This window comes from Dama dama, chromosome 28 (genome assembly GCF_033118175.1).
Source record: "Dama dama isolate Ldn47 chromosome 28, ASM3311817v1, whole genome shotgun sequence".
Classification (NCBI taxonomy): Eukaryota; Metazoa; Chordata; class Mammalia; order Artiodactyla; family Cervidae; genus Dama; species Dama dama.
This window is the reverse complement of record NC_083708.1, coordinates 39,385,142-39,409,800: the sequence shown is the minus strand read 5'-3', so window position 1 is coordinate 39,409,800 and position 24,659 is coordinate 39,385,142. Positions and strand designations below refer to the sequence as shown.

At 39.9% G+C, this 24,659-nt stretch overlaps 1 protein-coding gene across 1 annotated transcript in view; it reads left to right on the top strand.

Annotated features, from left to right (window-relative positions):
- FIG4 (FIG4 phosphoinositide 5-phosphatase) overlaps positions 1–24,659 on the top strand; it is a 169,879-nt gene that overhangs the window by 89,458 nt on the left and 55,762 nt on the right. Inside the window, exons 16-19 of the mRNA XM_061131543.1 lie at positions 9,212–9,350; positions 20,821–20,879; positions 22,133–22,280; positions 23,723–23,806. Coding sequence (XP_060987526.1) covers positions 9,212–9,350; positions 20,821–20,879; positions 22,133–22,280; positions 23,723–23,806 — 430 coding nt within the window. The remainder of the gene's footprint in view (positions 1–9,211; positions 9,351–20,820; positions 20,880–22,132; positions 22,281–23,722; positions 23,807–24,659) is intronic.

Here is a 24,659-nt window from a genome sequence, read left to right as displayed (position 1 = left end):
GTGGGCCCCATGGGGGAGGGTGCTGGCATGGCACTGGCCTAGGTCCTGGCCAGAGGGACCATAGCAGCGGGAACCAGGAGGTGATTGATCACCGGCTTCCCAAGGAAGAAGTTGCAGGAAAATGCCTGATGTAAGAAGATGCCTGTGCCCACACCAAGGGAACTGCAGCTGTCCCCAGTGCTGGAAACCTCAGGAGAGTACATGAAAACATCCACAAAAGAGTCAGCCTTCAGCCTTTTCCGTGCCCAGAGAGAATGCAAAGGCATATTCGTTTTCTGTGCTATCTAACAAATTACTGAAAAATTGAGAGCTTAAAGCAACATATATTCATTATCTCATGATTTCTCTGAGTCAGAATTCCAGGCACAGTTTAGCCAGGTTCTCTGCAGAGGGTCTCACCAAGTTGTAGTGGAGATGTCAGTCAGACTGTGGTCTCATCCGGAGGCCTGATTTGGGGAGGATCTGCCTCCCTGCTCATGTGCTTGTTGGGGGAATTCAGTTCGTTGTGGACTTGTTCCTTGTAGGGCTCATGGCAGCTTGCGTCTTCATCACTGGCATGGGAAAGGGTCTCTAGAATGAGTCTTCTGGCAGGGCAGTCTTATATAACATAATGTAACTGTGGGGTGACATGCCATCACTTTGCCATATACCATTGCTCAGAAGCAAATCATGGTCCCACTCACACAGAAGCAAAATCTGTGACAGTTTCCTAAGGCTGCTGCAACAGAATACTAAGAACTAGGTGATGTAAAACAGCAGAAACTTACCTCACAGTTCAATGGTAGAAGGTCGGTGTCAAGTTGTCAGCAGAGCCAAGTTCACTCTGAAGTCCGCAGAGGAGAATGCTTCTTCCCAGCTTCTGATATTTTGCCAGCAGTCCTCAGTGTTCCTTGGCTTGCAGCTGTCTTGCTTCCATTGTCACACGGTCTTCTTCCTCTGTGTGTGTCAAGTTTCCCTCTTCCTGTAGGGACACCAGTCATATTGGATTAGCACGCATGCACACTCAGTCACTTCAGTTGTGTCCGACCCTTTGTGACATGGGCTGTAGCCCGCCAGCCTCCTCTGTCCATGGGATTTTCCATGCAAGAATACTGGGGTGGTTGCTGTCTCCTTCTCCAGGGGATCCTTGACCCAGGGATCAAACCCGTATCTCTTACATCTCCTGCATTGGCAGGCCCGTTCTTTACCACTAGTGCCACCTGCAAAGCCCTAATTGGATTAGGGTCTACCCTAATTCAGTATGGCATTATCTTAACTTGATTCAGGCTTCCCAGGTGGTGTCATGGTAAAGAATCCGCCTACCAATGCAGGAAATGCAGGAGACCTGGTTTGATTCCTGGGTCAGGAAGATCCTTTGGAGAAGGAAATAGCAACCCATTCCAGTATTTTTGCTTGGAAAATCCCATGGACAGAGGAGCCTGGTGGGCTACAGTCCATGTGGTCACAAAGAATTGAATGCAACTGAGCACACATAACTTGATTATGTCTGAAAAGACCCTAATTTCAAATAAGATTACATTAATGGATATTGGGGTTTAGGGCTTCAGTATATCTTTTTAGAGAGAAACAATTCACTACATAACCCAGGATATCTATCACACTAAAGCATGAACAGCAGGAGTGGGGAGCATGGGGGTCACTTTGGAGTCAAGATCAAGTAAGACCATCCCTGTTTCCATGCTGCAGAGGGGTCAGAAGCTGGTTGGCAGCCTGGTGGGTATGGGGGGACGTGCAGGACAGACCTAGAGGTCCTGTGTGGTCTGGCCCCGCCTGCCTTGCCATTCTGCCATTCATGCCATCCCCTTCCCCCATCACGGCTCTCCAGGCACACGGACCTTCTCGCTCTTTCCTGACTAGGTTAGGCTTCCTCTGCCAGAGGTTCCTCCTGTACCCCCTTGGAACATGGGAACGTAAGACTGCAGCCTTCTGAGCCTTTCAGAGCTCACTCTGCTTTCACTTTCTCAAGGAAGGTACTCCAGTTTTTGTTCTTGTATCATTCTGTACCTTTGCAGCACTTGGCCCAATTGCACTTAAATCCTTGACTGTGCTATTAGTTGTGCTGTGTGTCCCTGGGTCCCCTGCCGTGAGACCCACGAGCTCATGAGCATCTTATTTACTACTGGTTCACTATGGTGTCCCTGCTGCCTTGCTCATGACACATGAGTTAATTCATTACTTATGCCCTCCCTAGCTTCCCCTTTTCCCTGAATTCAGAAATCAACAGGGCTAAGTATATCAGCCTAATAACATGTAGTTTATCAGTAATGCTCTTAGACTGCTCAAATCATGTCTTTCGAATTCATATGGCCATTGTACAGATGGTAAGCTCAATGCGTAACATAAACCACAAAGCCACTATAGACCTTTAGAGTGTTTGGATGTTACTCTGTATGCATGACTCCTTGAGCTGGATTTAGGAACTTTACAATCAAAGTATATTAATCTGAACAAAAATCAAGAGTTAGGAAAGTCAAATTTAGAAATTCAGGTCAGTGGTGTAAGTTGACATTCTAGATTTCTAAAGCAAAAATATTGAAGTATTCCCATCATCCTTTATTACACTTATTGCTGTAGTTCCCAATGATATTTATATATATTGATATATTCCAAGTGGCTACATTATTGCAAATGATTATTATAAATAGCTAAAACACTAAAAATAACATGTGGTTTCACTTGTTTTTGTAAATTAGAATGGTTTTAAGGTAGTCTCTCTGGAGGCAGTCTCACTGGCTATGCTTCATTACTGTACTGGTTTTCTAGGACTTCTATAACAAAGCGCTGCAAGCTGGGTGCCTTAAAACAACAGAAATGTGCTGTTTCACAGCCCTGGAGGCTTTAAGTTAGAAATCAAGATGTCAGCAGGGCTGTCCCCCCTCTGGAGGCTCTGGGGGAGGTTCCTTCCTTGCTGCTTATCTTCTGATGGTTTGCTGATGATCCTTGGCTGGCAGTTAAAACTGGGGGGCTTTCATTTCTGTCTCCGGTGTCACATGGTGTTCTCCTCTCCTGTTGTGTCTCCGTGCTGTTCTCCTCCCCGGGTGCTCGTGTCTCTTCTTACGAAGACACCAGTCATACTGAATGCAGGGCCTGCCCCATTCCAGCGTGGCTGTATCTTAACAGGACTACATCTGCAGACTTGATTTGCATATAGGGTCATATTCACAGGTCCTGGGGCTTAAGACTTTTAGCATCTCTTTTGTGGGGAACACAGTTCAGCTTGAACAGCTGTGTAAGTCATGTGCCAACAAGTACATATACCTCTGGATATGTGTTATCATGAACAAGGTTTAAAACCGCCCTGAGGAAAGGGTCATCCAGTCTGCTGTCCTCTCTTGTTCAGGGCTGTTCCTGAACTGGGAGTTATTATTGACACTTAGGGCTTCCCTGGTGGCTCAGAGGTTAAAGCGTCTGCCTCCAGTGTGGGAGACACTTAAGGACCAAGTCGTGTGTTTTTCACTAGGATTAGAGCACAGAGAGTGAATGTGTAGCTGTGCGTGATTAAAAATGAAAGGAGAACAATTAAAAGACAGAAGGTAGTCGTAAGTAAGTAATGTGCACACAATGGAAAGGTAACGCGAAATTATGCACAACTGAAAGAGGAACTATTATGAAAGGAATTATTTTATGAATGATATGGCTAAAATAGACTTCTTTATTTTGAGAAGCATGGTGCCACTGGGGTGTACAACTTTTAAATTACAATGGATATTATATAATGGTAACATATTAATAGAACCATTTTCTTTAAGCACTCAAGATAACTTTGTGAATCAGTCTGTCCATGTTATGTCTCTGAGGTAGACAGGAAGGTACTTGAAATTAGGTTGTTAAGAATTTTATCCTTGGTTCATGTATTCATATATATTCAGATGAATATATTCAGATGAATACTATGTGGGTAACCCAACTGACTCCCCTTTAGGTTCATTTTAAAAACTGTTTTGAGTTTTCACATATTATTACCATGTTCTGGGGTTTCTTTCTAGGAAATGTCCTTTGGTTTCTCTTATAACTGGCTACATAAGCAGTTGTAGGATGTCAATAAGAAAAGAACAAGTACCTAGGCATTCTCTTGGATGTTAGGAGGAAGTTTATAATTGTAATTCCTTGTCAAGCTCTAATTTTCTTTTATATTTACATGTAGGTAAACCTGAATATTTTTTTCTGAAGCTTATTGAATTGAAATCCTATTTTAAGAAAAAGAGATAAGATACCTGCACAGTTAATAGTAGACCAGCTGTATATACATATATATACACAAGTATATATACATATATGTGTGTGTGTGTGTGTGTGTGTGTGTGTTGTTGTTGTTGTTTAGTTGCTCATTCATGTCCAGCTCTGTGACCCCATGGATTGTAGCCCGCCAGGCTCCTCTGTCCATGAGATTTCCCAGGCAAGAATACTGGAGTGGGTTGTCATTTACTTCTCCAGGGGATCTTCCTGACCCAGGGACTGAACCCCTGTCATTATATGCTCACTGCTGTATGTGGTCAGTTTCTCCCCTCTGCTGCCTCATTTTCATGAGCACACCTTATGTTTTCCATCTAACCTTTCCTTCTATTCTTAACCACACCCAGTGCTCACAAAAGCTCTGCTCTCCTAAAGCAAAACCTCTTGGAAGAGTTATCTGCACACCTGTCCCTCTCTCACATCCTGTTCTCTCCACCTGCTTCACTGAGCCTCTGCCCTGTCATGCCCCCAAACCTGGGCTTGTCACAATCACCCACAATGTCCCACTGCCAAACCAGGGGCTCCTTTCCTGTGTTCTCCTTGCTCAGATGTTCGGCAGCTTGTATCACCGTGGAGCACTCCCTCTTTCTTGAAACTCACCTCTGTGCTGCCTCTCCCAGTCTCGCTGGTAACTTCAGGAGAAGTTACCTGTTTCTAAACTCTCCTCTTCTCTTTCTACACTTTTACCTTAGGGGCATCTCACCCAGCTTTTAAATACCGTGTGTTTGACACTCAAATATATATCTCTTCCCTGACTCCTCCACTGAACTCCAGACTTACTTATCTAAATGCCTACCTTGCAGGCATCTCCTCCTGAATATTGTGTTAGTTTTCTACAGGTGCCATAACTAATTATCACAAACTCAGTGGCTTAAAACAACACCCGTTTATTATGTCCCAGTGTCTGTGGTTCAGAAGTCTGGGAATAGCATTACCCAGCTGTGTTCTCTGCTTAGGCTCTCACCTGGCCGAAGTCCAAATGAGAGCAATGAAGTCAGAATGTGGGCTCTGATCCGGAGGCCTCCGGGCTCATTCAGGTTGTTGGCAGAACCCCAGGTGGTTCTTGGACTACTGTGCCCATGTGCTGCTGGCTGGGGCTCGTTCTCGGGTTTGAGAGGCTGCCTGCCTTCCTTGACTTGTGGTCCACTCCATCTTCAAAGCGAGCGATGGTGTGTCAGCCCTTGTGCCTCAAATCTGTCTGCTTTCCTCTTCTGCCCTAAAAGGATTGTTGTGATTCCAGTGGCCGATCCATGTAAGACATGTTAATTTTCCTACCTTGAAGTCATTGATTAGTCATTTCAGTTACATCTACAAAGGCGCTTTTCTGCCTTTCATATTCATAATAATATATTTTGTGCCTTTCATATTCATAATATTCCATCTAAGATTAAATATTCATGAGAAACTATGGAGGGAAGGTCATGAGGCCAAGTTTTCTTCCTACCACAGATATCTGAGAAGAATCTCAAACTAATCATTTCCAGCAGGAACTATTGACTCTGCCCCAAACTTGTTTCTCTACTTTTTTTCTTTTTTCCCCTCTGCTCCCATTGTTCAGTTCAGAATCCTAGGAATCATCCTTAATTTCTTTATTCTCCTTATCCTCCCCAGTCTCATCTCTCAGCAAACCTGGTTGGCTCCACCTCCAGAGTCTATCCCAAATCCTCCCGTGTTTCCTGCTCACTGTGGCCGGGCTGGTGCAGACAGCTGGTGGCTCTGAACAGCTGCCGTGGCTCCTGATTCCTCCCTCAGCCTCCCCTCTTCTGTTCTTGCTCTTCACGGCAGCCACAGTGAACCTTTCGAGAGTTAGATCATATCACTGCCTGCTCTGAAATCCCTTCCAGGGCTTCTCATCACATTTAAGATCGGACTCTTTGCCATGGCCTTCGAGGTCGTGTGTGGTCTGCCTTGCTCTCCCCAGTCCTGCTCTTTCTCTGCCCCCTGCCCTCCAGCCCCCCGCTCCCCCCGCCACCTTCGTGGTGCTCCTGACATTGTGCAGCCTCCACCTGCTTCCCTGACCACCCGACCTAAGTGTCCCTCATCACTCTCATGTCACTCTTATTTTTTCATAGAACTAACGTCCTCTGAAAGTACCCTGTACCTTATTTACTTGGGTATTATTTTTGTTTCCTACTGTGGAATGTAAGCCCCGTGAAAGCCAGATAATCAGTTATGTATAGACCGTATCCCTAGTGTGGGACATAGTAGGCTCTTGGATGAATGAATGGTGTTTTTTTTTTTTTTTGTAGTTATGAAGGTAATATATGCTAATTATAAAAAGTATAAAATAACTCACAAATCATATAATCCTCACCTTTCGGAGACAGCAACTTGTTCATATTTAGCGGAACATGATCCTTCTAGTTACTGTACAGGTAATGTACATCTGCTTTTGCCCTTTTAGATAATGTGAGTAATCTTTATGACCCTAAATATTCTTTTACAACTTAATTTCTGGTAGCCTTGCGGCAGTCTCCTTTAGAAGCACCATAGTCAGGTTACCTATTTTTATTGTGCATTTATGTTTCTTTTAAACAAACATCTTTTTTGCATGTTTTTTATCTTATGAAAATTTCAGAAGCATATTTATTAGGTCAGAGTATAGATATTTTCAGGATCTTTAAAAACATACACACACACACACACACACACACACAGCCAGATAGCCTTAATGAAAGGATGTAGCAATCATTTCTCTCTCAGAGGAATATAGGAGTGCCCATTTTGGAAAGTATTTGCCAGGTTAATACGTAGAAAATGGTTTGCATTGTTTTCAGTTTGCAGTGTTTATTGAATAATAGTAAAGTTGAGGTTTTGAATGTTTATCATCTATTTGTTTCTTTTAAAAACTGCATGTTTTTCTATTAGGGTGTTGATCTTTGTCTTTCTTACATTTAATTGGTATTTATTTCAACATACAGTAGGCAATAGTGGTCTAAGTTCACTGTATGCTCCTCACCCTGGTTAAATAGTACTGTTTATCGAATAGCATCCCATTTCATTACTGATTTCAGAGGCCACTTTATCATGGACTTAATTTAATATTAGGTCAACAAATATTCTAGTTTCCAAATAAAAATGTTTGGCTAATTAAAAAGAACTGTTATCTTTAAGCCTGACCTATTGAAATACAGTGCATTAGTGATTAACCATTTGGATGGAGTTTGAAAGGTGCATATTCCTTTTTCCTTTAAAGCACAATTGAATATAAAAGTAGGTAGTTATTTTGCCCTCTTGTTATCTGCAACTGCAGGGAACCTACCTATTTTAAGCTTTTGTCTGGATCCAAAGTACTGCTGTCTTCCAGAGGGTGAAAACTTCATCTGCAGTCAAAAGTAGCCAGGAAAAGATCCTGGGGCTCATTAGGGCTGGCCTTAGATTCTAAGCTTAGTAGGTGAGGTAAATACCATAGATACATTGTAAGTTAATGTAACAGCAGTACATTCAAGAGTCTCCACTATGATCCTTTGAAGGCATATCTGTTATTTGGTTAGGTTTCTCAATCTTACATTTTATCATACTTGCCAAAAATTAAAGGAACTACTATTAGGCTTAATTAGGGATAAAAGAAACTCCTTGAAAACATGCTGAAAAATGGAAAGCTTCTTTAGATAGAATTAAGATATTTTGAGGTACTGCATAGTGTGAATTATTAAGTGCCATTAAGGCTATTCAAGAATCATAAAGAACATAATTACTATAAAAGCAGTAATGTTTACTTTCATATTGTGTTAAGAGGGTGCAAATTGGGGTGGTAATGCCTGCATCATTTAATACTTGATGTTTTCTCTCAACAAATGGAAAAAAGGCTCCAAGTATACTCATCATATAAACACATCCCTTTCATATATTACTTGTAGCATAAAGGGTGAGCGCTGTTTTAATGGAATGCTTCCTGTCAAAATATATAACTGGAAACCATGTTTAATGTACCAAATTTCATTTATTGCTTCTGCCAAAATGACCAAATAGCCCAGTGAGTACAGTAATTTCAGATTTTTCTGTGTTCACTATAGCTGTTGGAAGAAAATTGATTTTATGATGATGTTATCCTGTTTCAAAAGCAGTCATTTCTGTTGTCTTTTTGGTTCTGTGCTCAATTTCAGAAAGAGATTATTATTTATATTGTGGATGTCTGCCTCTAACTTGAATATACAAGGGCTCAGAGACCAGAATGGAAAGAATGAAGGATGCTTGGGAGGGGGCTGTGCAGGATGGGAAGGATGGCTCATGAGACCATTTCAGTGCTTATCGTTTTTACCAAAATACAATTGAGAAAAAGAGGAGAGAGTGTGTATGTGTGTGTGTGGGGGGAGTCAGTTTTATTAGTTTGTAGTCTGTTTTGAAAAGGTAATTTTGGAGAGGTTGAATGGTTAGAGTGACACTGTTTTCTGTGTGCACACTCTGCCTTCATTATCAAACACAGCTGTAGGGGAAAAAATGTTGTAAACGTTGTCTCTCCTAAAGAAATGGAGTATCTTTTCATGGATTAAAAGCAGAAACTTGAAAACTGACTTGTTCAAGGATGTGCAACAGAATATGGGTAAGAATTGGACTGCTTTATTTGTCTGACTTCTCCTCTGTCTTTGCCATAAAGTGAAGATGTTCTTTGTTTCAGGTAAACTAACAAATGGTGAGAATGTTTTTATTCTAAAAATACAATCACTAAGGTAACTAGGGCAGTTCTTAAAGACTTTTTAAGAGTCTCTCAAAATTCAAGAAGCAGTTTATGTTCACTATTCTCTATGTTACGAGACATATAGAGTAAAAAGGAAACATTTTGAAATAAGATTTTAATTCTCAAAATCTTAGTGGGTGTTTTAGATGTTGTGTATGACTTTTACAGTATAAACGCTATTATTTTCAGAGGTGTGTTCTATGACATCCCAGATGTACCCTTAATCCTCCTAAGAAAGCATTCCCTTGGGTTGTTTATGTGAGTAATGGATTTCCTGAATTATGTATTTTTGCTTTTTAGATGCTGACAGACAAGATTCCATTAATCTCTTCTTGGGAGTTTTCCATCCTACTGAAGGGAAACCTCATCTCTGGGAACTCCCGACAGATTTTTATTTGCATCATAAAAATACCATGAGACTTTTACCAACAAGAAGAAGGTATTTCTCTTCCTGGTCTACTATGTTAAACTCAGCTTTGATGTTATTTTGAATATGAGAGAACTTTCTTTTTGAGAAATGATTATATAGGCTAAAGTAGTCAGCCTTGCTACATGTTGCCAGGAGGAATTTAGTATTGTTGATGTCCTTATAGTTCAGTTCAGTTCAGTCACTCAGTCGTGTCCGACTCTTTGCGACCCCGGGCTGCAGCACGCCAGGCCTCCCTGTCCATCACCAACTCCCGGAGCCTACCCAAACTCATGTCCATTCAGTCAGTGATGCCATCCAACCATCTCCTCCTCCGTCATCCCCTTTTCCTCCTGCCCTCAATCTTCCCCAGCATCAGGGTCTTTTCAAATGAGTCAGCTCTTTGCATCAGGTGGCCAAAGTATTGGCGTTTCAGCTTCAACATTGGGAAATCGTCATTAACAAATGCAGTTGGTTTGTGTTTTCATAAGATACAAAGTTTCAGAGGTTCGTCATTGAACATTAGGTTGAAGCTCCACTGGAGCAAACCAGTAACATAACTTTTGAGTGCTTCCTACAAATGTGGGGTGATAAAGAACTCTTAACATGTAAGGAATTGCCTTTGGTTTTTCTCCTCCAGGAAGCACAGGGAACTCTTGCTGACACTGGGGAGGACAAGAAGTTAGAGCCAGGGTGCTTGTGGCAGGCACCAGTCCCAGCAGCCCTGTTGCTCAGCCTGGGCTTTCCGGAGTCATTCACTGTATGGGCTGTTTTGATGACAGTTAAATTGGTAGCAGTAGTCCCCAAATAAATGAACTGTGTCCTGAGGATTGGACAGGACTCCCTGTGTAGCACAGGCTGCAGGGTGAGGGGACTTGAGTTGGCGTCTCTGCAGCCGTGTGACCTTGGGCTAGTTATTTAACCTCGCTAAGTCTCATTTCCCTCCCCTGCACAATGTAAATGACAGGATACACATTACAGAGTCATTGTAAGGGTTTAATGAGAGGACTCTCTACAATTGTTAATTGAAGAGTCATGTTCTAATAATGGGCAACATTTTTCACATATGAGACTTGAGCCTGGTCCCTTCTGCTCAAAGGCCTGAGATGTCGAGTCTGCCCCTAAGGCTCTCCTCTCAAAGCATCCATGTGACCTATCCCTCATTTTGTGCAACAGTGCCTTGGGAACACTACAGGGTTCATTGCCAGTCTGTGCTAATTGTGTGGACAGACCACAAACAACTAGTGAATTAGCAAGTGCTAATGTTACAGATGTTACCAAATTCTCTGTTACTTCAGGAATATTTCAAATATTAAGAAAATGTCAGAGTTTATATGTTTCTCAGTTTTGGTCCTTTAAGTACATTTTCTTGGAATAACCAGCTTAATGCTTGACCTTACTTTCCCTATAAATGAAGCAATGCTCATTTTTCCACTGTATTAATAAATGATTGCCATGAATTTTTGCTGACAAAAAAAATCTGGAGCTAATTATGTTCATTTGATGAGAGATAAGTGTAAATACCTATATTTAGCTTTGTTGATGCAATTGACTATGGGTAAATATGGTTGATTTTCTGCAACTTTATATTACCTTAAAGTATTGAAGCTATTAAGATATAACTTGGGGAACAAGCAAAACTCGATTTTCTGTTGCTGAAATTAAATTGCTAGTAAATTACAGGCATAAGTTAAACCTAGAGTTACATAACTGAGACAAGCAGTGTTGGTGCTTATTTGTGGGAATAAAATGAAGTTGATGTTACATTCCCAGTTTTAAAATTAAAAAAAAGGAAACTGAGTTGCAGACAAAATGTGTCTTGACTGAGGTTATGCAGCTGATTAGACAGTACAGTAAGTAAATCAACTAAACACCTCCCACTGAGAATAAACTTTTATCAAAGTAGGTACTGTGACTCTCACAGTTGACTTGGTCTCCTTGTTTTGTTTTTTCTCTAGAATGTGAACATTCCAAAAATTGATTTTTGGCATCAACGACTGAAACTGCTTATCAACTGTACTAATAAAGACTGTAGGATAAATTTCAGCACTTTATTTTGGCCTTTCTAGTCACCCACCTATACTAGTTATGTTGATGATGGTTAAATCCGTATGCTGATTCTCAGAAGAATTAGCCAGAGGCAATACCCAGCCTGGAGCATGGACACTAGGGTAGAGCTGGGTTGGATTTTCTGCAGGTGTGTGACCTTAGACCTGTTTCTAAACCTCTGGAAATCTTGTTTTCCCAACTATAGAAAGGAAATGACTACACACACCTCACAGGTCACTTTAAGGATTAAATAAAATATGAATGGGAAGTACTTGCTACTGGGTCTGACGCATGATCCACACAGTCTGGAAGCAGCCAGGCTCTGGAGGGACTGCCTGCAGTTAGTACCTGTGTGACCGGAAGCAAGACATATAACCGGTTCAGTTCTCAGTTTCCACATCAGTAAAATAGAGATAGTGATAGTGTCTGACCTGTAGGTTTTTCTGAGAATCAGATGAGATCATATAAATCCTTAGCACATAGTAGTCCAACAGATACTAGTATTGTTAGTGTTCTTTATTTTTTTTTTTTATTTTGTGTTTTTACTTTTTTTTTTCCCATTTATTTTTATTAGTTGGAAGCTAATTACTTTACAATATTGTAGTGGTTTGTGTCATACATTGACATGAATCAGCCATGGATCTACACGTATTCCCCATCCCGATCCCTCCTCCCACCTCCCTCTCCACCCGATCCCTCCGGGTCTTCCCAGTGCACCAGGCCCGAGCACTTGTCTCATGCATCCCACCTGGGCTGGTGATCTGTTTCACTATAGATAATATACATGTTTTGATGCTGTTCTCTCGAAACATCCCACCCTTGCCTTCTCCCACAGAGTCCAAAAGTCTGTTCGGTACATCTATGTCTCTTTTTCTGTTTTGCATATTGGGTTATCATTACCATCTTTCTAAATTCCATATATATGTGTTAGTATACTGTATTGGTCTTTATCTTTCTGGCTTACTTCACTCTGTATAACGGGTTCCAGTTTCATCCATCTCATTAGAACTGATTCAAATGAATTCTTTTTAATGGCTGAGTAATATTCCATGGTGTATATGTACCACAGCTTCCTTATCCATTCGTCTGCTGATGGGCATCTAGGTTGCTTCCATGTCCTGGATATTATAAACAGTGCTGTGATGAACATTGGGGTGCACGTGTCTCTTTCAGATCTGGTTTCCTTGGTGTGTATGCTCAGAAGTGGGATTGCTAGGTCATACGGCAGTTCTATTTCCAGATTTTTAAGGAATCTCCACACTGTTTTCCATAGTGGCTGTACTAGTTTGCATTCCCACCAACAGTGTAAGAGGGTTCCCTTTTCTCCACACCCTCTCCAGCATTTATTGCTTGTAGACTTTTGGATAGCAGCCATTCTGACTGGTGTGTAATGGTACCTCATTGTGGCTTTGATTTGCATTTTTCTGATAATGAGTGATGTTGAGCATCTTTTCATGTGTTTGTTAGCCATCTGTATGTCTTCTTTGGAGAAATGTTTGTTTAGATCTTTGGCCCATTTTTTGATTGGGTCATTTATTTTTCTGGAATTGAGCTGCAGGAGTTGCTTGTATATTTTTGAGATTAATCCTTTGTCTGTTGCTTCGTTTGCTATTATTTTCTCCCAATCTGAGGGCTGTCTTTTCACCTTGCTTATAGTTTCCTTTGTTGTGCAAAAGCTTGTAAGTTTGATTAGGTCCCATTTGTTTATTTTTGCTTTTATTTCCAATATTCTGGGAGGTGGGTCATAGAGGATCCTGCTGTGATTCATGTCAGAGAGTGCTTTGCCTATGTTCTCCTCTAGGAGTTTTATAGTTTCTGGTCTTACATTTAGATCTTTAATCCATTTTGAGTTTATTTTTGTGTATGGTGTTAGAAAGTGTTCTAGTTTCATTCTTTTACAAGTGGTTGACCAGTTTTCCCAGCACCACTTGTTAAAGAGGTTGTCTTTTTTCCATTGTATATTCTTGCCTCCTTTGTCAAAGATAAGGTGTCCGTAGGTTCGTGGATTTATCTCTGGGCTTTCTATTCTGTTCCATTGATCTATATTTCTGTCTTTGTGCCAGTACCATACTGTCTTGATGACTGTGGCTTTGTAGTAGAGCCTGAACTCAGGCAGGTTGATTCCTCCAGTTCCATTCTTCTTTCTCAAGATTACTTTGGCTATTCGAGGTTTTTTGTATTTCCATACAAATTGTGAAATTATTTGTTCTAGTTCTGTGAAAAATACCGTTGGTAGCTTGATAGGGATTGCATTGAATCTGTAGATTGCTTTGGGTAGTATGGTCATTTTGACAATATTGATTCTTCCAATCCATGAACACAGTATATTTCTCCATCTGTTTGTGTCCTCTTTGATTTCTTTCATCAGTGTGTTAGTGTTCTTTAAAACGACTACATTCCTTAGTTGTAATACTTATTAAAAATCATATAGAATGACCATTAAGTCTAGAAACTTAGATAATATTATTTTATCACTTATTTTTTGTTGTTCATTCACTAAGTTGTGTGCAGCTCTTTGTGATTCCATGGACTGCAGCACGCCAGGCTTCCTGCCCTTCACTGTCTCCAGAGTTTACTCATTCATATCCATTGAGTCAGTTATGCCATCCAACCATCTCATCCTCGGTCGTCCCTTCTTTTCCAGAATCAGGATCTTTTCCAATGAGTCGGCTCTTTGCATCAGGTGGGCAAGGTATTGGAGCTTCAGCATCAGTCCTTCTAATGAATATTCAGGGTTGAATGCCTTTAGGATTGGCTGGTTTAATCTCTTTGCTTTCCAAGGGACTCTCAAGAACCTTCTCCAGCACCACAGTTCAAAAGCATCACTTCTTCAGTGCTCAGCCTTCTTTATGGTCCAGTTCTCACATCTGTACATGACTACTAGAAAAAAAGAAAAACATAGCTTTGACAATACAGACTTTTGTCGGCAAAGTAATGTCTCTGCTTTTTAATACGCTGACTAGGTTTGTCATAGCTTTCTTCCAAGGAGCTAGCATCTTTTAATTTCACAGCTGCAGTCACTGTCTACAGTGATTTTGGAGCCCAGGAAAATAAACTCTGCCACTATTTCCACTGTTTCCCCATCTATTTGCCATGAAGTGATGGGATGGGACCAGATGCCATGATCTTAGTTTTTTGAATGTTGAGATTTAAGCTAGCTTTTTCACTCTCCTCTTTCACCTTCATCAAGAGGCTCTTTAGTTCCTCTTCACTTCCTGCCATTAGGGTGATATCATCTGCATATCTGAGGTTGTTGATATTTCTCCCAGAGATCTTGATTGCAGCTTGTGATTCATCCAGTCCAGCATTTCACATGGTGTACTCTGTATACAAGTTAAATAAGCAAGTTAAATAAGCAGACAATATACAGCCTTGATGAACTCCTTTCCCAATTTTGAACCAGTTCATTGTTCCATGTCCTGTTCTAACTGTTGTTTCTTGACCTGCACACAGGTTTCCCAGGAGGTAGGTAAAGTGATTTGGTTTTCCCGCCTCTTTAAGAATTTTCCACAGTTTGTTGTGATCCACACAGTCAAAGCAGTAGATGTTTTTCTGGAATTCTCTTGCTTTTTCTATGATCCCACAGATGTTGGCAATTTGATCTCTGGTTCCTCAGCCTTTTCTAAATCCAGCTTGTATGTCTGGAAGTTCTTGGTTCACGTACTATTAAAGCCTAGCTTGAAGGATTTTGAACATTACCTTGCTAGTGTGTGAAGTGAGTGCAATTATACAGTAATTTGAAGATTCTCTGGCATTGCCCTTCTTTGAAATTAGAATGAACACTGACCTTTTCCAGTCCTGTGGCCATTGCTTAGTTTTCCATATGTGCTGGTATGTTGAGTGTAGCACTTTAACAGCATCATCTTTTAGGATTTGATATAACTCAGCTGGAATTCCATCACCTCCACTAGCTTTGTCCATGGTAATGCTTCCTAAGGCCCACTTGACTTCACATGCTGTGATGTCTGGCTCTAGGTGAGTGACCATACCATCATGGTTATTTGGATGATTAAGATCTATTTTATAACATACTATCAGTGAACACTTTATTATGTATTTGTCTGTGTTTCCAAACTTTGTGACCATCTGTATTTTACACTGTTTACCAATGATTTATTCTGAAATAGTATTTTTATAAAATGATAAAGGAAGGGGGGATAAACTAGCTTTGCCTGGAATTCATCCAAACCAGTTCTCTTGAGATAACTACTTTGTGACTCAAAAATCCCATGTTTATGAATCTGTTCAAAACTGCTGATTGAAGCTTTGTTCTGAAATAGGTTAATATGTCATATATCATCTCAGATGCCATTTTTGAATCAGTGTTAACAAAGTCACCAGGGTATTTTTAGGCGTTATACATTAATTATCTCTTTGACTCAGAGTTGGGAGGTTTCCTGGCACTGTTTTCTGTCTAATGTACGAGTTCCCTCTGCGTCCTCCCGGGTGGGGCTCCGTTGGTTTGTCAACCAGCATCTGTCAGGTTGGGAGGTAGTCGTTTTTGGACAGTTCACTTACACTACTCTTTCTCATATCATGCTGAGATCCGTTTGTCTGTAACTTTACCTACTAATCTTAGTTTAACCCCCTGAGACCTTAAGAACACAGTTTTCTCTTTCACTTGATGGTCTTTTAAATATTTGAAGACAGGTTCACACATTCTCAAAGCCTCTTCTTCTCCAGGTTAAATAGCTCCATTTCCTTACCTGTTTCTCCTATACTGTGATTTTAAGTCTGTTTAGCATTCAGAAGGCTTTCTTCCATATTCCAGTTTATGTCAGTGCTCTTTTTAAACTGTGGAATTCAAACCTGGGTCCAATAGTAGTCAGAGTTTGGTCTAATTTGTGCCAAGTGTGGTACCATGATTGGTACCATCATTCCCTTTGTCCTGGGTAATCTGTTTTTTTTATCATGAAGTACAAAGTTACATTGACTGTTTTCAGCAGTGCTACCATAATGTTAATTCTCCGGGCTTTCTATGCACTAGAACTTTTATTGCCGTGCCTTATCTCTGCCATCTTGTCATGCTTGTATATGCTTTGCCCTGCTTCCAGAAAAAAATACGTAAACACGTATCCTATTTATTAGCTATTTCCTCTAGCTTTGTAGCTTCTTCAGAATTAATCAGTTGGCTATCTTGATCCTAATGTAAGTCCTTGATGAAATAGGGTGAGTCCTTGAACAGAATAGGGTGGATAGCAGAGCCCTGTGGGATACCACCCAACAACTCCCTCCACCTTGACACTGTTATGTGATTTTTGGTTGGAATCATTTCAACAGCTGTTAACTAACCATGCTGTCAACACTTGACTGTCCTGTCATCCTGCCCACACATCTCTGTCTTGTTCACGTATATCAGTTGCTTTGCTCAGATCCATATATGTTATTTCAGAGAGCTCCCAAGTTTACTAGTGGAGTTAAAGAGCCTTTTAAAATCTTCCTAACCTTTCTATGTGAGCCAATGGAATTGAACACTCTTAATACTCGGGAGTGAAACAGAGAAAAGGAGCCAACTTACTAGATGTTTATGCAGAGGAGGAAGTGGCGCCCATCTGCCATCCCCTGTCCTCTGATACCTGGTCTGGAAGCAGATCTCTGTCCCGGTGCAGGGGCTCTTCCCCTGGGTGAATGTGCTGGTGGGGGAGGTGATGCCTCCCGGTCCTGGGCTCAATCCTCTCAGATGCTCTCCTCCTCCATCCATCTCAGCCCAGCTTCCCCAGGGCAGGTATTTCCTTGGGCTTCTTTCCTTCTGAGACCCACTTAGAAGAGTTGGACTTTAAAAAAAAAAACAAAAAAACTTTTAATTGAAGGATAACTGTTTTACAATATTGTGCTGATTTATGCCATACATCAACATGAATCAGCCATAGGTATACATATGTCTCCTCCCTCTTGAACCCCCCTAGAACTTCCCACCCCTTCCCACCCCTCTAGCTTGTCACAGAGTCTCGGTCTGAGTTCCCTGGATCATATAGCAAATTCCCATTGGTCATCTGTTTTACAAATGGTAGTTGTATATGTTTCCACGCTACTCTCTCCATTCATCCCACCCTCTCCTTCCTCCCCACAGCCCGTGTCCATAAATCTTTTCTTCTATGTCTGCATCTCCATGGCTGTGCTGCAAGTAGGTTCATCAGTACCATCTTTCTAGATTCCATACATAGGTGTTAATATACAATATTTGTTTTTCTAACTTACTTCACTCTGTATAATATGCTCTAGGTTCATCCACTTCATTAGAACTGACTGAAATGCATTCTTTTTTATGGCTAACATTCCACTATATATGTACCACAAATTCCTTAGCCATTCATCTGTTGATGGACATCTAGGTTGCTTCCATGTCTTAGCTATTGTAAATAGTGCTGCAGTGAACATTGGGGTACATATGTCTCTTTCAATTTTGGGTTCCTCAGGGTATATGCCAGTAGTGGGATTGCTGGGTCATATAGTAGTTTTATTTCTCATTTTTAAAGGAATCTCTGTACTGTCTTCCATAGTGGTTGTATCAGTCTGCATTCCCACCAACAGTACAAGAGGGTTCCCTTTTCTCCACACCCTCTCCAGTATTTATTGTTTGTGGATTTTTGATGATGGCCATTCTGACTGGTGTGAGGTGATATCTCATTGTAGTTTGATTTGCATTTTTCTAATAAAGAGCAATGTTGAGCATCTTTTCATGTGTTTATTAGTCATCTAAGAGACACGGGTTCAATCCCTGGGTCAGGAAGAGTCCCTGGAGAAGGGCATGGCAACCCACTCCAGTATTCTTCCCTAGAGAATCACACGGACAGGTGAGCCTGGCAGCCTACAGTCTGTAGAGTCACAAAGAGTTGGACACAACTGAAGTGACTTAGCACATTAGTTATCTGTGTATCTTCTTTGGAGAGGTGTTTAAGTCTTTTGCCCCCTTTAAAGAAAAAAATATTTATTTTTTAATTGAAAGATAGTTGCCTTACAGAATTTTTCTGTTTTCTGCCAAATATCAACATGTATCAGCCATAGGTATACCTATGTCCCCTTCTTCTTGAACCTCCCTCCCATTCTCTCCCCATCCCACCCCTCTGGGCTGATACTGAGCCCCTGTTTGAGTTTCCTGAGCCACACAGCAAATTCCCATTGGCTGTCTATTTCACATATGGTAATGTAAGTTTCCATGTTACTCTCAACATACATGTCACCCTCTCCTTCCTCCGCTCCATGCCATGTCCTTTTCTATGTCTGTTTCTCCATTGCTGACCTGCAGATAAACTCATCAGTACCATCTTTCTAGATTCCATGTATATGCATTAGTATACAATATTTACCTTTCTCTTTCTGGCTTACTTCACTCTGTATCACAGATTCTAGGGTCATCCACCTTATTAGAACTGACTCAAATGCATTCCTTTTTATAGCTGAGTAATATTCCATTGTATATATGTACCACAGCTCCTTTATCCATTCATCTGTCAATGGACGTCTAGATTGCTTCCATGTTCTAGCTATTGTGAATGTGCTGCAATGAACATTGGGGTGTTGTCTCTTTCTCAGTTTTGATTTCCTCAAGGTATATGCCTAGTAGTGGGATTGCTGAGTCATATGGTGGTTTTATTCCTAGTTTTTTTAAGGAATCTCCATACCGTCTTCCATAGTTGCCCACTTTTTGATTGGGATGTTTTTCTGGTATTGAGTTCTATGAGCTGTTTGTATATTCTGGAAATTAATCGTTTGTCAGTTGTTTCAGTTGCTATTATTTTCTTACATTCTGAAGGTTGTCATTTCACTTTGTTCATAGTTTCTCTTGCTGTGCAAAAGCTTTTAAATTTAATTAGGTCCCACCTGTTTGTTTTTATTTCCATTACTCTGGGAAGTGGGTCATAGAGGATCTTGCTATTATTTATGTCATACAGTATTCTGCCTGTTTTCCTCTAAGAGTTTTATAATTTCTGGTCTTACATTTAGGTCTTTAATCCATCTTGAGTTTTTCTTTGTGTGGTATTATGAAGTGTTCTAATTTCATTCTTTTAATATAGCTGTCCAGTTCTCCTAGCACCACTTATTGAAGAGACTGTCTTTTTCCCATTGTATGCCTCTGTTGTCAAAGATAAGGTGCCCGTAGGTGTGCGGGTTTATCTCTGGGCTTTCTATCTTGTTCCATTGGTCTATATTTCTGTTTTTGTGCCCCAGTACAATACTGTCTTGATGACTCTAGCTTTTTTGAAAAGTATTGTTAAGCTTTATTTTGCATAAGGAGATACAGTTTAGTAATTTTTTTTTTTAATTTATGGCCTGATCTCTTAATTCTGTCTTAATTCTTTTTCTCCACATGGTGCATTCTGAGTTAAAACATGTTCCTTATAATGTTTTCTTCTTTTTCCTAAGTAACCATTTTTTAGTAATTTATTTATATATGCACTGATACCTTCTCTGCTTTCCTCCTCTGCCAGTTCTGTCTGCCATCATTAGAATTTATGCCTGTGCTTGCCTCGTGGGTGAGTTCTTTGTCTAACACACAAACACCCTCTTAAATGAGTTAGCCCTTGTCTTTTTCATTCCTTTGATCTGATAATCTGATTTTTTTAGAAAAGGAAATGAGAATAGCCTGGTGTGGCTTGTTTTTACAAATAGATGTGGATTCATAGAAGTCACTGGTCATCTTCTTAGGTTACTCCCATCTCTAGTAAATACTTGATTTGTTATCTTGCCTGCATTGACATCACACTCATTGCTGTGTAGTTTTTGGAGTCTTTCACCCTCTCACTTTTGAACATCAAGACTACATTTGCCCATTTCCGGTGTCAGTTCTGCTCTTTAAAAAGAGTATTGATCGCAACTCGACCAGGACCCCTGAGTGCTCCTCGAGATGCTGTGCTGTTTCCTTCCACCTCCTGGGCTGTGCACAATTCCCTCTTATCTTGGTGTATTTCTCTTTCCAGCATGAAACTTGTGCTGGTGAAGATAGAAACAATCCTGTAGCTCTACTTTTTCTTTATTTTCAACATGGCATTTCTAAAGCGCAGAACAGTGTTTGACACACAGTAAGTGCTTAATAAATGGTGAAAGACTGAATGAATTCTTTGTAAGCAGCAGACTTATCCCTTTTCTGTTGTTTTGGTTTTTTTTTCTTTTTCCCCTCCATGCTTTAAAGACTTGCTATTCAGAAAGTAGTCTGAGGACCAGCCCCTTTGATATCACCGGGAGCTTGTCTTAAATGCAGAATCTCAGGCCCCACCTACTGAATTAGAATCTGCCTTTTAACAGGATTTTCAAGTGATTCCTGTGTATGCTGCCTTTGAGAAGCACTGCTCTAAAGCATAATTTCAGCCTCAAGCAAAACTTTAGGAGCTTTTCCTGTTATCCTAGTACTAACCACACCCCACCATAGTCTAGATAACACATTTTATCTAGTGAATTGTAGAAAACCAACATTTACATTTGGCCCATTTTAATCCTTTTTTTTTTTTTTTAATAGTTACACTTACTGGTGGACACCAGAGGTAATAAAACATTTACCACTGCCTTACGATGAAGGTAGGTACGCTGTTTCTCCTTTAGTTTGTATGCCAGTCTATTTAGAAATTATTCTTAAATGATCTTGAAGCATTCTTTTCATATAACATTTTATTAGAAAGAAATGAATGACTGTTCAGTGTTATGTTGCTATTATAATAGGAGGATTATAACATCTTAGCTTTTTTTAAAGGGTAGAGATTGTATTATATTTCTTTTGTCTAAATAGGCCAATACCTTGTATTGTGTCTTACCAGTTATCAGGTATGTCACTCAGATGTTTAGTGGATATATTATTTCATCATTTAAAATTAGTACTTAATAGATTCCTACATATTTGGGGGGAATAGGGAGGAAGTGAGGACCCATTCACAAGGAGAAATAAAAACTCTCCCTATATCTAAGCCATGAAAAAAGGTACAGATGTATTTATAAAACTATACTTTAGTCACTGAAGATTAAATTATATATTAATTTGTCAGAAAGGCAGGAGAGTTTTTACATTCAAAGAATACCTTAAAATGTATTTTAACATATTAGAACAATGTTTCCAAGTTTAAATAATTGACCAGTTTGAAATAGTTTATTTTTGATTCTATTATTGATTCTTCTGACCATGGACAAGCCAATTTTCTCAATTGTGAAAGGATATGACAATCTATTGCCAATCTGGAACACTCCAGTTGAAGATTCCATCTAGTCACGTTTGACCATCCCATTTTTGGATGGTATGGTGAAGGCCATAAAGTAAGATGATTGCAAATGAGTTCTTAACAAATTATTAATTAGCTTTTAAAAAGCATTTGTTAACCTTGAAATTCTGGGCAAAATCATAAATCATACTGCTGCTAAGAAGATTCAGTTGTTCTGGGAAAAAAGATAGGAATTTAACACCCTAATGTTGCCCATAATAAAGAGGATTTGAAATATAATGGAAAATTTAATAAAATAGTTGCACAATGTTTATCTCTAAGGCAGAGGGTGTTTATTGGAGAGAAAAATGGAATTTAAAGAATTGAGTGATTCAATTTCTTAAATAATTTTGCACTCCCACCCCAGCTCCCAAAGGTTTCCGCCTCCTTAGAGATTGTCTTGCTCAGCTTTGCAATGTATATTCTGTGCACACATCTGGTTTCAGTTCCAAGCGTGTAAGTGCCAGAGGCACAGTCTGAGCCTTGTTCAGTGTACTCTCTGTGAACATAGTTGACATTACAGAAGTGTTTATGCGATGTAATCTGAAGACTTTTAAGAGTAACAGGCAGTATCTCTCTCAGTTATCTGTGCTGCGAACTTAAAGAAGTTAGTAGTGAAGAAATTTCACAAGTATGAAGAGGAGATTGACATCCACAATGAGTTCTTTCGACCATACGAGCTGAGTAGCTTTGATGACACCTTTTGCTTGGCTATGACGAGTTCAGCACGGTATGTTGTGAATTCTCTGAAACTGGAAGCCTTGGGAACTGTGGTTTTCCTAGTTTGTTTAGCTATGTCTTCCTTTACTGTTCTGCATGCCTGCTACAGGTGGTTGTCCAACCTCTGAAATTCCTTCTGCAGTTGGGAGCCCATTACTCAGGAGACAGTCCTTCTATTGTTGGACAGCTCTCCATCCTGGTCTGTTACCTTTGAACATATGTCATTTTTCTGTCTCTTTTGGACTTTAATGGGGCCTTTTAGGAAAATTGTGGGTCTAGATTAAGAAAATTAGGCTCAGAAAATCAGCTTTTGATCATTATGTTTCATACTAAAGTTTGCATTCTTGTATTTACCTTTTGTGTTTCACATTTTCTTCAAATGTGATATATGTGTGCCTAAACTTAATATAGTACATGTTGAAACATATTTCATGGTTTGTTTCCTAGAAATCACTCTACATTTTGCTTTGGTTTCAGACAGAAAGTTTGGAATTTTTACTTGCTTGGTTTTCAGTTATACTTGTTAAAGTTTAGCAGTTTTAACTGTGAGGTTATCGTCATTTTCTTTGGGTTATACATAAATTTTAGTGAGTAGCAAATTCTCAAATATATCATCCATAAATCATGAGGATCAACTGAGTAGTTCAAAAAGAAAGAAAAATTAAACCACTTACATTTGAAAGGAACATTTTCAAACTGTTAAGTAGGAATTTACTTTCTTTTTCTTCAAAAAATGTAATATTGAGTCACATGCTTGGAGCAGTATCCTTGCTAGAAGTTATGAGTCTTATCTGCATAAATCATGTAACCATTGCTTCTTTGGCATCTATTAAGGAGTTTTGTCTAGCTTCAGCAGTAATAGTAAGGTAGACCCTGTATCATGAGGGAGTAGCTTCAGCTTATCACAGTAAGTGGTAAATTAACAGTTTCTATTTAAAGTGTTCCAGTGTTATAATGAATTAACTCCAGACTAATGAGACAGATGTTGATACTTCAGTTCATTCCACTGTGTTTTTGATAACTGTGTCTGCCTCCGTAGGTGGTATAGTGTAATAAAAACATTGTCCATAAAACCGAGCGGCTTAGTATCTTGCCATCAGTTTTATGAGTTTAATTTTACTTGAAAATAAATCATGATATACAACCAGAGATGCATCTTAATAGTAATTCAGATATCAACTCTGCTCCAGAAAACAAAATCTGAATTCAAAATCGTTGGGCCTCTTCATCAGAGAAAATTCACAGTGAAGACTGCTAACATTGAAGTTACCGAGTGACATTAATTCATGGGGTCTTATGGCCCGGATCACCTAAACTCCTTTGAGTATTTCACTTAGAATACACATACCTCTGAAGGCTAAGAAGGAATAGTATAAGAAGGTGGATGGAGAGGGAAGCTGATATCATCTGGATGGACAGTGATTCACATGGAATTTTTTCCCCTTTCTTCAGTGACTTCATGCCTAAGACCGTTGGTATTGATCCAAGTCCGTTTACTGTACGTAAGCCAGATGAAACTGGAAAATCAGTATTGGGGTAAGATTTCCTTGTAGAATAAAATTTTAAAGATTCAAATCAAAATAATATAGCACTTGCAATATAATTTTCACCCAGAACTAATAACTTCAAGTCATATAGTTTAGAGCATAGTACATACACTGCATCTATGGGCGTGCTAAGTCACTGCAGTTGTGTCTGACTCTCTGTGACCCCATGGACTGTAGCCTGCCAGGCTCCTCCATCCATGGGATTCTCCAGGCACAAATACTGGAGTGGGTTGCCATTTCCTCCTCGAGAGAATCTTTCTGACCCAGGGATAGAACCTGCATCTCTTTTGTCTCCTGCATTGGCAGGTGGGTTCTTTACCACTAGCACCACCTGAGAAGCACACTGCATCTATACAGGTAGCTTATTTATTGCACTGGGATTATTAAAACATGTTTGACCCCGAAAGTAGAATTTATGGGAATTTCAGCAACACAGTACATTTTACTTAAATTAGGAATTTCATAGATGGCATAAAGTTAGGTAATAGATGTTATGTATGTCCTTTAATAACTCCGCATCCTCTGTTTCCCACAACATAAAAGGCTTAGGTAAAAATGTATATTCGTTGTGTTTATTTTTGCTGGCATCCTGAGAAAACATTAAAGCAAATGCTCAGACAGAGGACTTAATGGATTTTCTGTGTATTACATTAACATTGTGTGGGGGATGACTGTTATTTTATTGTATACGGTAGTACAAGGAAGAGCACAAACCATGTTTAAATCTTTATGCTTTGAGACTGGAATGAAATGTGTCCTAGTGTATGCATCTGTTACTGCAGCTGACCTGAGTGATCCCAGTGATAAGAATTCTCCTAAGCCCTGGCCAGACTGTGGATTCT